The sequence below is a fragment of the Aquarana catesbeiana genome, linkage group LG03 (genome assembly GCF_042186555.1).
Source record: "Aquarana catesbeiana isolate 2022-GZ linkage group LG03, ASM4218655v1, whole genome shotgun sequence".
NCBI classification, from domain to species: domain Eukaryota; kingdom Metazoa; phylum Chordata; class Amphibia; order Anura; family Ranidae; genus Aquarana; species Aquarana catesbeiana.
In genome coordinates this window covers 632,880,388-632,894,500 of record NC_133326.1, presented here as the reverse complement: position 1 = coordinate 632,894,500, position 14,113 = coordinate 632,880,388, and the positions used below count along the sequence as shown (strand labels likewise).

Genomic DNA, 14,113 nt, shown 5'->3' with positions numbered 1-14,113 from the left:
TACAGTAATCAGTGGCTATGTTTAGCTCTGATCGTTGTATAAATGTCAATGGCCCCTAAAAAGTGTCAAAAGCGTCCGATCTGTCCGCCGCAATGTCACAGTCCTGCTAAAAATCGCTGATCCCCGCCATTACTAGTGAAAAAAAAAGAATAATAAAAATGCCATAAATCTATCCCCTATTTTGTAGGCACTATAGCTTTTGCGCAAACCAATCAATATAAGCATATTGCGATTTTCTTATCAAAAATATGTAGAAGAATACATATTAGCCTAAACTGATGAAGAAATTATTTATTTATTTTTGAGTATTTATTATAGCAAAAAGTACAAAATATAGGTTTTTTTTTCAAAATTAAGCATTTTTTTGTTTATAGTGCAAAAAATAAAAAACGCAGAGGTGATCAAATACCACCAAAAGAAAGCTCTATTTGTGGGAAAAAAGGACACAAATTTTGTTTGTGTACAGCGTTGCATGACCGCGCAATTGTCAGTTAAAATTACACAATGCCGTATCGCAAAAAATGGCCTGGCCATCAAGGGGGCAAATCCTTCCGGTCCTTAAGTGGTTAAGGTACTGCACCAAATTCATGAAGCATATTCGACACTTTTGACTCTGACAGCGACCCATGCACCAAATTCCTAAATGCGACACTTTTCCATTGTGTCGCATTCAATGCTCCAAAAATCAGTTGTGTTTGTGTTGCATTTATGGCGACAAATTCAAAATAAAATACTAACAGTTTGTATCGAAAGCGGAGCTAATTAAGACCAACTGTCTTTTGGCGTTAAGAGATAAACCAGCACAGACAGATTTTGCCAAAGTGTTTTGCAATCCTAAAAATGGCGCCGCATGAGCCAAATTCAAGTACAAGTTCTAGACAGGTATATGAATTTGGCACACGCTCTATCAATTTTAGAACACATGAGAGACATTTTTGCAAAATCTGTCTGTGCCAGTCTTTATGAATTCCAGGGATTGTGTCCAGAACTACAGATTAAACATTTATTTCAGCAAACACCTCAAGGAATAGCGCCTCACTCCTCATACAAATATAGCCCAAGAATCTAGTTGTTTATAAAGATCTTTATTTACAAAGATTGGTCAAAGGTATCAAAGGTATAAAGAAAGTTACAAATTAATACGAGCAAGGGAAGACTTTTGTGGGAACCTAAAGTGAACATGTCATCCATTTTAAACCTGTAAAACCTGCGTAACAGCCAATACCATAATGTTTACCTGGGATTCACTTTAATGCATATGTCAAGGCAAAATTAAAAAAAAACACATATGCAGTACATTTCTATGATAACATGCCCATTTCCCCATGTTTTAAAGCTTTTAGGACCCTGCAAGTACAACAAAATACCCATTGATCTGCCAAAAATGTGCTCTATTATTTTATATTTTGGGCTGACAACCCACAGCATTTTGTGGACTGAGTGGTGTCAGCCCTGACCACTGTCTTTTGTGAAACTACTCAGTCACTCCCACTGCCTTCCTATCCACAAGACAGAGAGTAAAGCCCTGTACACACAGTCGGATTGTCCGACGGAAAAAGTGCGATTTGATTGTGTTGTCGGAAATTCCAATCGTGTGTGGGCTCCATTGGACTTTTTCCGTCGGAATTTCCGACACACAAAGTTTGAGAGCAGGCTATAAAATTTTCCGACAACAAAATCCGATCAGTTAAATTCCGATCGTGTGTACACAAATCCGACGCACAAAGTGCCATGCATGCTCAGAATAAATAAAGAGATGAAAGCTATTGGCTACTGCCCCGTTTATAGTCCTGACGTACGTGTTTTACGGCACCGCGTTCAGAACAATTGGATTTTCCGACAACTTTGTGCGCCCGTGTGTATGCAAGACAAGTTTGAGCCAACATCCGTCGGAAAAAATCCATGGATTTTGTTGTCGGAATGTCCGATCAATGTCCGATCATGTGTACGGGGCATTGTTGATTCATACCCCAAGGTAAGAACAGGGAGGGCTAAATAGCCTCTTTGAGGTAACAAAGGCAGAGAGCACAGGACAGCTTTGCATTTCTGAAAAGATAAATAAGTATTTTTTGCACTCAAATAAATATAACAAAATTATTTCAATGTTATATTTCACAAACCAAAAAGAACCAAATAAGAGTAGTTCATTGTTAGGGTTTACATACACTAATATCTCAGACTTCTCAGCTAAGTGCGCTCTTTGGCCATACCATATCACACTAGTAATTAACTAAGCTAAGGGATCATACAGCTTCTCATACGATCGCTACCTAGCTGACCAAGCCAGTGATATATAACCCCATCGTGGCTTGCCCACTGGTTAGCAGGAGTCTGCAGTGTCTTGCTTAGCAAGGGGCCCTATAGGCAATGGGCACTGCATTTCTCTCATTGGTCAGAGGAATAGTATTTGACAGGCGTTATCCCTAAAATAAGAATCCAGTAACCGAGTGAATCTTAATCAGAGGGGGTACAGAGATTGGTTTTATAGCTAATATGGGCAATCACAAATACCTTGTGGAACTTAGCCTTGGGTGGGTTGTCTATATGTTTTAAAAAGCTGACAGGTTTGCTTTACAGACAAGCCCCAACCCCACGCCCCAAAGAGCTCATTTTTAGTTTTTCATGGACATTGATGGGTTGAATCCATTTGTTACATCTCTTGGTAGCATTTCCAGACAGTAGCCTTCCCAAAAGTCCTTAACGAAGGTTAATCTCAGAATAAGATTACCCAAACATTTGTAAATTCTACATTCTAGGGAGTCCATTAAAAAGACTGTGACACCATCATTTGGCCTTGTAATGACCATAGAAGGTCTGCAGTACTGAGCTTTCCGGTGAAGATAACATGCCACTAGGAAAATAAGGAAGGTGTTGTGTGATTCAACTTGGCAACAACCTTAAAAGATAGAAAAAAGTTTTAAGTGGAGTTTGGTCTTGAGAAGAAAAAAAGACTGCTGAAGAAAAGTAACAAGAAACTCAGTAGCAGGACATTGCATGCTCCTAGGCCCCGTCCCTCACGTAATCAAAGCCCTTGAACATGTTCTGTTCTTGTGTGGTTAAAAGTCGAGGTTCCCGAGGGGGGGTCAGCTCAGGTCCTTCAGCTGTGAACTCAGGGTCAAAGTTGCTAATGTCATGTGGTCCTTTCACACATGGGGTAAAGGGTGGAGGCAGGCGACGGGCAAGGAGAGCCTCAAAATCCAAATCCTGGGAGAAAACAGAAGTGACATAATAAGACAGGAATTCAGGTGTGTGAAATTCAGATTTTGTTTATTATGCCCGTAACGGGCCATTGCAATCAATTTTATCAGTTTTTCACTTGTTAAAAATACATTTCAAGTTCAAATTTCCCACCTTGTATGGATAGACTGAAGATCTGTATTACATCCAAAGAAAGGGGACACAACAAGTTTAGGGGAACTGGAATAAAGCCAGTAAGGTAGTAAAGTGTATTGAAGACGGGAGGGTAGAGAATGTTCACAAGAAGGTCAGCAAAGTCTGCCTCTGCATTCCTTCTATGGCAAGTTTACTTTAAAGCCCCATTCCTGGCTAAAAATATTTTTTGACCAGTCCTTAATCCTAACCACCTCTAACAAAGTTTAGCTTCTTTTCCCCTTTACCACTACAACCCATCCAATAGGAAATGTCTGTAGCAGACATGGCATAAGACCACTGACACATTCACCAACCTATGACAAATGGCTGGTCAAACACACACCGTGCTGTCACTGATACATGACAATGACACTCTCAGCCTCACCCTGCACAAAGATCTCCTAGCTCGCGGGACCACAATCTAAGTGCCAAGAGACTAAGAGCGATTGTCACTGGGTTTCTTTGGGATTTAAACGGTCAATTGCATAGTCAAACTGCTACCAGATAGCTTTCAGCCTATTAACTCTTCACAATAACAGTAATGACGATTATGACTTTAAATAAATGTCTGTAACACCCACTGTCACCACAGACAGGTATGTCCAGAGATTTACACTAAAAGTGGTTCTAAAGGCAGAAGGTTTTTTTAATCTTAATGCATTCTATGTATTAAGATTTAAAAACCTTCTGTGTGCAGTAGCCCCCCTCAACCCCTCTAATACTTACCTGAGCCCCATCTCGATCCAGCGATGTTTCATGAGAGACTCAGCTGTCCGAGACTCTCTCTCCTGATTGTCTGAGACACACAGGGGGCGACATTGGTTCTCGCTGCTGTCAATCAAAGTCAGTGAGCCAATGAGGAGAGAGAGATGGCAGGGGCGAGCTGCAGCTCCATGTCTGAATGGACACACAGAGCAGCGGCTTGGTTCGGGTGCATCCATAGCAAGCTGCTTGCTGTGGGGGCACTCGGCAGGAGGGAGAGGCCAGGAGCGCCTGCGAGGGACCCGAGAAGAGGAGGATCTGGGCTGCTCTGTGCAAAACCACTGCACAGAGCAGGTAAGTGTAACATGTTTGTTATTTAAGTAAAAAACAAAACAAAAAAACAAGACTTCAGTATCACCTAAAGTATTGCTCCTAAAGGGACAGGGATTTCAAGTTCAGTGTAAGTGCATTAGAGACAATTTTAACACTTTTCAAAAAAATTACTTAATAATGAAAAGGTAAAAAAGGTGCAAATAAAATATTTACAGAAAAAGGGTATTACGCCGGAAACAAAGAGACAATAATGCAACAGAAACAAAAAGGGTTGAAGAGTGAAAATACTTATCAAGTCCTGGTTCAGAAGAGTCCAATCAAGAAGCAAGATGGTACAGTGGCTCTCATAAGACTTGACAGGTGTTCCTTGGTTTAATGTTAAAATGAGAGCTGTCAGCTGCAGCAGCAGCCTCTCTTTTCTTATATGTGAGCAGGCTATTGCCATCTGCATGGTCAATCACCAGGTCTAAGGTGTGGTTGATGGGATGTCACTGTGTTTATGATTATGCCACAGATCCAGTTTTCTACAGGTATTACAGGTTACAGTCAGCTAACTGGTATATTACTGTCCAGCATGAAATTACCTTTTGAATGAATATAAATATGAGGGGTATTGGATATCTATTTCTTCTAGGAGGGATGTGGGGGCCTAATCCACTCTGGTATCTCCTAGCATAGGGGTGTTAAGGCTTACAATGCTACAGATTATATTTATTGGCGATGCAAGTACTGTGTGTGTTCCAGCAATCAGTATTTGGGCTCCTTAGCAACCTATCCACATTTTTCACAGAGTCATACAAAAGGATGAAACTCTGGAAAGACCTGATGAAAAAAAAAAAAAGACTGGCAGTTCTAAATTTCGAAATCTGGAAAATATTGGCAGAACAAGGTGGTCAAGCAGAGCTAATGCACTTCGAAATTTATTTGGAAGCTTTGAAGATCATTCCAAAGAGTTATGCTCTGATCTCATAATTATCTTAAAACAAGAAAGCGAATCCCCTGATTTTTGACCCTCTGTTCGCCACGAAGCTCTGAAATTAATTTAGAATCTCTGTAAATTTGAAACCATCCTGGTAGCTTTTACCTTTGTTCACATTTTTGACATCGCTATCCCGGTATCAGATTATCTGCAATCAATAGGTCTTGATTTTATCCAGGCATGGAGAATGGTGGATGATGCTGTCAAGCGTTTGAATAAAATATGCAGCGACTTTGCTGGAGTTTTGCAGTCAGCAACTGAATTTATAGATTTTATAAATGAGAAATTGGCAAGTGAAAACATCTGTTTGAAAAAGAGCTTTTCTGAACTAAGATCCACAAGAACTGCAGAAGGTACAGATAATAGGAAACATTTTGAAATTTCTTGTTACAATGTTATCCTCGACACTGTTACAGAGAGTGTGAAGTCATGATTTTCCACTCATGAAGAACTCTATAAGCAAATTTCTTTCTTGGATCCAAATAGGTTTCAAGAAATACTGGCCTCTTCAGACAAAATTCAGTTGAATTTTATATCAGAAGCAATACTAGAGATAGACCCAGTTGCTCTACATGTGGAACTAATCTCTTTTGCGTCCAGCTACAAAAATATTCGTAAAGGCCTGTTGAATGACAGTGATGATGAAGAGAGTGAAGAATTGGATTCAGATTTGGAAGAGCAACACACCAACTCTAGCACTGAGCCATCCACTCCTACAGCTACAGGACTCCTGCAAGAACTGTGTGTCCTGTGCTTTCAAACTCCTTTATCAGTACCGACTGTGTTCAGTGGCCTTTGAGAATCACTTTTAGGCATATAAATATATAATTACACTGAGCACTACACAGTGTACATGTGAAAGATGCTTTTCCAAGTTAAAGATCTTAAAGTCAAGATTAAGATCATCATTGTCACAACAAAACCTGGAGTCATTGATGCTCATTGCAGTAGAAAAGCAAGTTGCACTAAACATAAAGAGTGACAAAGATAAAATCATCGACAGATTTGCCAAGACGTCACCTGAACTTGGCTCTTTACTGCTTTTGTAACATGCTGGTCAGAGATTTTTTATTTTTTGTATATTTTTTTATTAAACTGTTCAGCTAAGAAGACATTTGTTGCACCTGTTATATTGTGTTCATTTTTTGAAAAGCTTAATTTTGAAAATGTACCATTGTTGCACTTTCTTTAATGTGAGTTTTATTTTTCTTTAATTCCTATAATAAACATTTATTTTGAACATAGTGTAGAGAAATTCTTTGAACGCATGCAATGTGGGCAGTGCAATATGTAGGTGGGACTTTGTGTGGATGTAGCTTGAGCGTGGCCGGGGACACATGGGCGGGGACACAGAGGGCCCCATGATCTCCTTTTTCCCGGGGGCCCCATGAGCTGTCAGTCCGCCCCTGACTGTACTCCATCCAAGGCACTCAAACCCTTTTTTTCTTGGCTCATCACTATTATGGAAAGTACCACTAACCACTGTACAATAGGGGTGCAAGTATTGTATTTCTTCCTGCTTTTCGGGATTTGGTTCATCTCCTTCCACTCCATGCACTTTGCTTTTGGCTCACCACTGTAATGGAAGGTCCCACTAACTATAGTACAATGAAGGTGGAAGTACTAAACATTTTCCTGGTCTGCTGGCTCTGACTCTGGCCCCGTAGACCCCATACACCTTACTAGTGGCTGATAATTGTGATGGAAGGTTACACTAACTCCAATTAGAGAGCATGCAAGTACCAACCATCTTCCTGGTCTGCTGGCTCTGACACATCTCCTCCCATCTCATATACCTTACTCAAAAAACACCAAAAACACCAGCGCTCAGCAATCAAATCATGTGTAACAATCAAAGCCAGGGAAATGAAAGTCAGTAGAGAGAGATGTCAGCCCCAGTGCTGCTGGAAACAACCATAACTGGTGGATACAGGTCAAGTAATATAAAACAGAGATCCAGCGCTCAATGGGTTGTAGATGCAGTCCACAATGAAATAAAAAATCTTTGAATAATGAATCATTTTATTCAAAATATGTGGTTGAATAAAAACAGTCTAGTTCAATCATGTTTTAGGAAAATGCTAAAAAAAGGCTTACAAGGTCACTATCATTCCACTGAGCAATGTGGAGCCAAGTTTTTACAGTGTCATCCATGCTGCTAATGCCAGGAGAGGAGGGAGAGGATGGGGGGGTGTGGAGTGAAAGCTACTCAGTTAATTTTTCCATCCTCTTTAGACTACTTATAATTTCTTTGTTGCCCTCTTCCTTGATTGTGATAAAGCGCATACGAGCGAAACGCATCGTTAAGGCAACAGATAATATAGCTTACGGACTGAGTCACAACATCCCAGTATAGATCCTTGCTGGGACCCCCTGGCAACCTGCACAGCTACTTTGGTCATGCCGGCTTGTTTGTTCAGATCGTTCAACAGGAAGGATTTATGTTCCCACATTGTGATCCCACAGTGGACTGCACCGCGGCTTATAGCTATTTTCAACTAGCTTTTCCAGCCATCCCAGTGCGGTTGTCCATCCTTTTCAACAGTGGATTGCACACCCCTACCGTTGTGCTCAAGCACTGGACCGCACTGCTGATCAAGGTGTGTGCGTGTGTGTAACAGTTGAGCCGTTCCTGCAACGCCGAGCCCCTGTCTCTCTTGAGTCTGCGTCTCAGCTGGTCTGATGTCATGGACTCACAGGGGCCGAAGCTTCTCTCCTTCCTCTCGCTGATTGTCGGGGCGGTAAGCATTCCCCCAAAGCAGGGTTATCATCGGCACAACAGTGTAATTGTTCCACCATGACTGCACCGATACACAGCAGTGGTTTAGATTGCAGCCTTTTACTCCACACCCCCCCCATCCTCTCCCTCCTCTCCTGGCATTAGCAGCATGGATGACACTGTGTAAAAACTTGGCTCCACATTGCTTAGTGGAATGATAGTGACCTTGTAAGCCTTTTTTTAGCATTTTCTTAAAACATGATTGAACTAGACTGTTTTTATTCAACCGCATATTTTGAATAAAATTATTCATTATTCAAAGATTTTTTATTTCATTGTGGACTGCATTTACAACCCATTGAGCGCTGGATCTCTGTTTTATCATACACCTTACTATTGCCCCAGCACTGTGATAGGAGGTATCACTAACAATAGTACATTAGGTGTACATTACCAATCATATTCCTGGATTAGCTGGCTTTAACCCTGTTCCTGTCTACCCCATACACCTTACTATTGACCCAGCACTGTCATCAGATGCACCACTAACCACAGTACATTAGTAAAATCCCCCTTGCTGGCTCTGACCCTGTCACAAACAATCCTATACATCTTACTATTGGCTCATCACTGTGATGGGTAGCCCTATTACCGTGTTTTCCCGAAAATAAGCCCTACCCCGAAAATAAGCCCTAGCATTATTTTCCAGGAAGACTGCACTATAAGCCCTACCCCGAAAATAAGACCTAGTTTAAAATGCTTGTAAAATCCTATGATCCGCTCTAATACAGTACTATATAATGTACAATGTGTGTGTTTCTGTAATATAATTGCGGGGAAGAGAGCTCCGGCGGGTCACAGAAGCGCAGAGCGCCGCTATAACGAAGGTATTTGGCACAATTATATTACAGAAACAAACACATTTTACATTATATACTACTGTAATAGAGTGGATTATAGGATTTTACAAACATTTTAACTCAGTTTACACTGGGGATTCCTGTCAGGCAGGGAGGGAGAGGGGAAGAGAAGACAGAGCATTACATGGTAAGACCTACCCCGAAAATAAGCCCTACTGTGTCTTTTATTGGCAAAATTAAGATAAGACCCGGGCTTATTTTCGTGGAAACACGGTACCAAAACTAAGGTTCAGAGGTTTAGAGTAGATTGGCTCACCCCATACTGGGTTGGCTCAGGGTTACACGGAGGAGAGGAGAGACTCCTTAGCCCTGTGTAGACTATGACTACAATGATTTTAAGCTTATGCAAGGGTTCTTTTTTCACTCCCAGTGGCTGAAAGGTGTAGTAGAGGGAGCACAAATATATACTGCTGGGGGGGGTGTTAAAACAAACAGTCCCAAAGTGATCAATGTGAAGATGATGATAGTGAACTTTCCATCATCTTTTCCAAAACACCAGTGTTGTGCCATCACCTTAAAGTGAAAAAGAGTCTCCTATCAAAGTAAGTGGACTCTTCTAAATAAAAGAGTTAAATGAGCTTATATTAAATGATAAATAGATTTATCATTTAATATAAGCTGCAGCTATCTACAAGCTGCAGATCCATGTCCGTTCCCTTGATGACGTCAATTATGATGAAATGCATAGGACAGAGCCATTGATTATGATGTCACCACGCTCTTCCCTAGTGATTGGACTGTATCCTGGGGCTGGATTCTCTATATGATAAGCGCTTTAACTCTTTACCCATGTGAGTGGTTAGTATTTACAATAAACAGTTTTTTACGCTATGTGGTTGCCCTGGCTCTCTTTCTATGTTCCCACAGGATGTTTTCCCGGTCTGATGGGATACCAGTATGAGGAACCATGTGGATCTGCAGCTTGTGGATAGTCACTAGATACAGTGAGGGAAAAAAAAGTACTTGATCCCCTGCTGATTTTGGCTCAAGAAGAAGCACACTAAGGTCCTGGAGTGGCCTAGCCAGTCTCCAGACCTTAATCCCATAGAAAATATGTGGAGGTAGCTGAGGGTTCGAGTTACCAAACATCAGCCTCGAAACCTTAATGACTTGGAGAGAATTTGCAAAGTGGAGTGGGACAAAATCCCTCCTGAGATGTGAGCAAACCCGGTGGCCAACTACAAGAAACGTCTGACCTCTGTGATTGCCAACAAGGGTTTTGCCACTAAGTCAGTACTAAGTGTTTTGCGAAGGGTTCAAATACTTATTTCACTCATTGAAATGCAAATCAATTTATAACTTTTTTTAAATGCGTTTTTCTGAATATTTTTGTTGTTATTCTGTCTCTCACTGTTAAAATAAACCTACCATTAAAATTATAGACTGATCATTTCTTTGTCAGTGGGCAAACGTACAAAATCAGCAGGGGATCAAATACTTTTTTCCCTCACTGTAAATCTATTTACCATTTAATACAAGCGCATGTGAATCTTTTATTTTTACGAGTACACTTACTCTAGTAAGAGTGTTTTTTTCAAAGTAGATGTAAACACGATTTATGAAATTTGAGCTGGGCACATATATCTGCAGTATTTTCTTATCTCTCTTCAAAGCACTAAGTCCGATGTCTTTCTCCTGCACCGTTCTTCAGTTACTAACATGATAACTTTCAACAAGTTCTCCCACACGTGTGATAAAACCAGCCTGAATTTTGTGTCAGGGTGGGTGCTATAAATAGATTAGCAGAGAGCTGGACTACTCACAGGACAGCTCTGAAAAGTCTCTGCCTATGTGGGGGTGGGGGCGGGGGGGTGTGCCTTTCTTCCAATCAGCTGTCTCCCAGTGTAATCCAACCTTCCATGTTACTGTTGAATGAGGTAGTGAAACTTCTAGCATGATGTGCACTTTCTAAACAGTATATAAAGATGAAGACAGCAGATATACAGTATCTCACAAAAGTGAGTACACCCCTTACATTTTTGTAAATATTTTATTATATCTTTTTATGTGACAACACTGAAGAAATGACACTTTGCTATAATGTAAATTATTGAGTGTACAGCTTGTATAACAGTGTAAATTTGCTGTCCCCTCAAAAAAATTCAACACACGGCCATTAATGTCTAAACCGCTGGTAACAAAACACTGGCGTAAACCCTTAAGTGAAAATGTCCAAATTGGGCCAAAGGGTCAATATTTTGTGTGGCCACCATTATTTTCCAGCACTGCCTTAACCTTCTTGGGCATGGAGTTCACCAGAGCTTCACAGGTTGCCATTTGAGTCCTCTTCCACTCCTCCATGATAACATCACGGAGCTGGTGGATGTTAGAGACCTTGTGCTCCTTCACATTCTGTTTGAGGATGTCCCACAGATGCTCAATAGGGTTTAGGTCTGGAGACATGCTTGGCCAGTCCATCACCTTTACCCCCAGATTCTTTAGCAAGGCAGTGGTCGTCTTGGAGGTGAGTTTGGGGTCGATATCATGTTGGGATACTGCCCTGTGGCCCAGTCTCTGAAGGGAGGGGATCATGCTCTGCTTCAGTATGTCACAGTACATGTTGGCATTCATGCTTCCCTCAGTGAAGTGTAGCTCCCCAATGCCGGCAGCACTCATGCAGCTCCAGACCATGATACTCCCACCATCATGCTTGAGTGTAGACAAGACACACTTGTCTTTGTACTCCTCACCTGGTTAGTGCCACACACGCTTGACACCATCTGAACCAAATAAGTTTATCTTGGTCTCATCAGACCACAGGACATGGTTCCAGTAATCCATGTCCTTAGTCTATTTGTCTTCAGCAAACTGTTTGCGGGCTTTCTTGTGCATCATCTTTAGAAGAGGCTTCCTTCTGGGACGACAGCCATGCAGACCAATTTGATGTAGTGTGCTGAGTATGGTCTGAGCACTGACAGGCTGACCCCCCACTCCTTCAACCTCTGCAGCAATGCTGGCAGCACTCATTTCCCAAAGACAACCTCTGGATATGAGGCTGAGCACACAACATCTTTGGTTGACCATGACGAGGCCTGTTCTGTGTGGAACCTGTCCTGTTAAACCGCTGTATGGTCTTAGCCACCGTGCTGTAGCTCAGTTTCAGGGTCTTGGCAATCTTCTAATAGCCTAGGCCATCTTTATGTAGAGCAACAATTCTTATTTTCAGATCCTCAGGGAGTTCTTTCCAATGAGGTGTCATGTTGAACTTCCAGTGACCAGTATGAGAGAGTGAGAGCGATAACACCAAATTTAACACACCTGCTCCCCATTCACACCTGAGACCTTGTAACACTAATGAGTCACATGACACTGGGGAGGGAAAATGGCTAATTGGGCCCGATTTGGACATTTTCACTTAGGGGTTTCACTTTTGTTGCCAGCGGTTTAGACATTAATGGCTGTGTGTTGAGTTAATTTGACGGGACAGCAAATTTACACCGTTATACAAGCTGTACACTCACTACTTTACATTGTAGCAAAGTGTAATTTCTTCAGTGCTGTCACATGAAAAGATAGAATAAAATATTTACAAACATGTGAGGGGTGTACTCACTTTTGTGAGATACTGTACACGTAAAACTTATGTAGGGTGATTTGTTTCATCTCTGTGTATCATCTGAGGCTGTTCACTTCACTGGGTATAGGAGAGGGTTTTCATCCACTTTAAGGTGGTGGCACAACACTGGTGTTTTGGAACGGATGATGAAAAGTCACTATTCTTATATCATTATCTTCCTATTGATCACTTTGGGACTGTTGTGATTTCATTGTTATGGACTATATGTTTTGTTATTTCAATATGTACACACATTAGTGCAGCAATTTTATTTATTGAATCTATATATACAATTTCGGTCTGATTGTTATTGCCAGCTGCTGTTTTTTTAGATCCATGCAGAGCGTTTTTTTTTTTTTTTTTTCTATTGTTAACCTTAATTAAAGTTGTGCCTTGAGGCAGTCAACATGCATTTTCACATGCATGCAAAATGAGGCTGCTTTTCTAAAAGTATAAGCAGAGTACTCTGGTCCTTTTTGCTTACTGGTAGGGTTTGTTCTTAGGGAGATTTTTTAGGAAAAACCTCATCAGTGTCTCCTTTATTGTCCAAAAAAAAAAAAAATAGGTTTCGCATCACAACAGTTTTCTTTTTTTTAGAGTCAAAATGTAAAGAGGCCCTGTTTATATTCTATGCTATTCTCTATTTTTATAGTAATAGTCCATATAGGATAACCTCTCATTAAAAATCTTAGATTCGCCACTTTCTTTAGAAAGTGTTGGACAAATTGATAAGCTGCCCAACAGGGACACTTTCCATCTAATTATCTCCAGCTATTAGAGAAAAATGTGCCCAGTTAACTAAGAGCTTCAAAACAGTCATTGGGTAAATGACTACAGTAACAATGGGAGCAGGATATGGATTGGGTTTCCTGTGACGTTCAAGGTCTGTGTTCTTGTACATCACATCATTCACACCATTGGGCAAGCTGTTCCTTAGTTTTTAAATAATCATGGCAATTGCTCAGATTCACTTGAAGCTGAACAGATATTTACCTAAACGTGTCAGATATAAAAAAAATGCAAATGAAAGCCCAATTGAACAGTTTAAATCAGATAAATACATTCCAGGTGCATTAAAGTGGTAGTGAAGCCAAACACTACCTATCCCTAAAAACGTCCCCTTCACCCTCCTCCTACCTATTCTGCATAACCTGTACAAAAAAAAAAGAGATCTGTATACTCACATTTTTTTAATTCAGTTCAATCACATGATTCCGCAGCTCCGGCTCCCCTGTGTAAGGGGACAACAGCTGTGAATTAAGGGAGCTGTGACTTCACCCATAGGTTCCCATTGCCCAGCTGCTCCCTCCTGTCCCCTGTAGCTGCCATTCACTAATACAGGGGAACCAGGGCTGCAGGATCACGTGATTGGATCGTGAGCAGAATAGGTAAGTATACAGTTCTTTTTTTCCCGGATAGGTAAGACAAGGAGGGAGGGAACATTGTTAGGACTAGAGTTATGCCCCGTACATACGGTCGGACATTGATCGGACATTCCGACAACAAAATCCTAGGATTTTTTCCGACGGATG

The 14,113-nt window shown here is 41.1% G+C and overlaps 1 protein-coding gene across 1 annotated transcript in view; it reads right to left on the bottom strand.

Annotated features, from left to right (window-relative positions):
• Positions 1 to 1,064: 1,064 nt before the first annotated feature.
• LOC141133230 (serine/threonine-protein kinase N1-like) overlaps positions 1,065 to 14,113 on the bottom strand; it is a 134,637-nt gene continuing 121,588 nt past the window's right edge. The window contains exon 22 of the mRNA XM_073622481.1: positions 1,065 to 3,204. Within this exon, the coding sequence (XP_073478582.1) occupies positions 3,001 to 3,204 (204 nt within the window). The 3' untranslated portion in view covers positions 1,065 to 3,000. The remainder of the gene's footprint in view (positions 3,205 to 14,113) is intronic.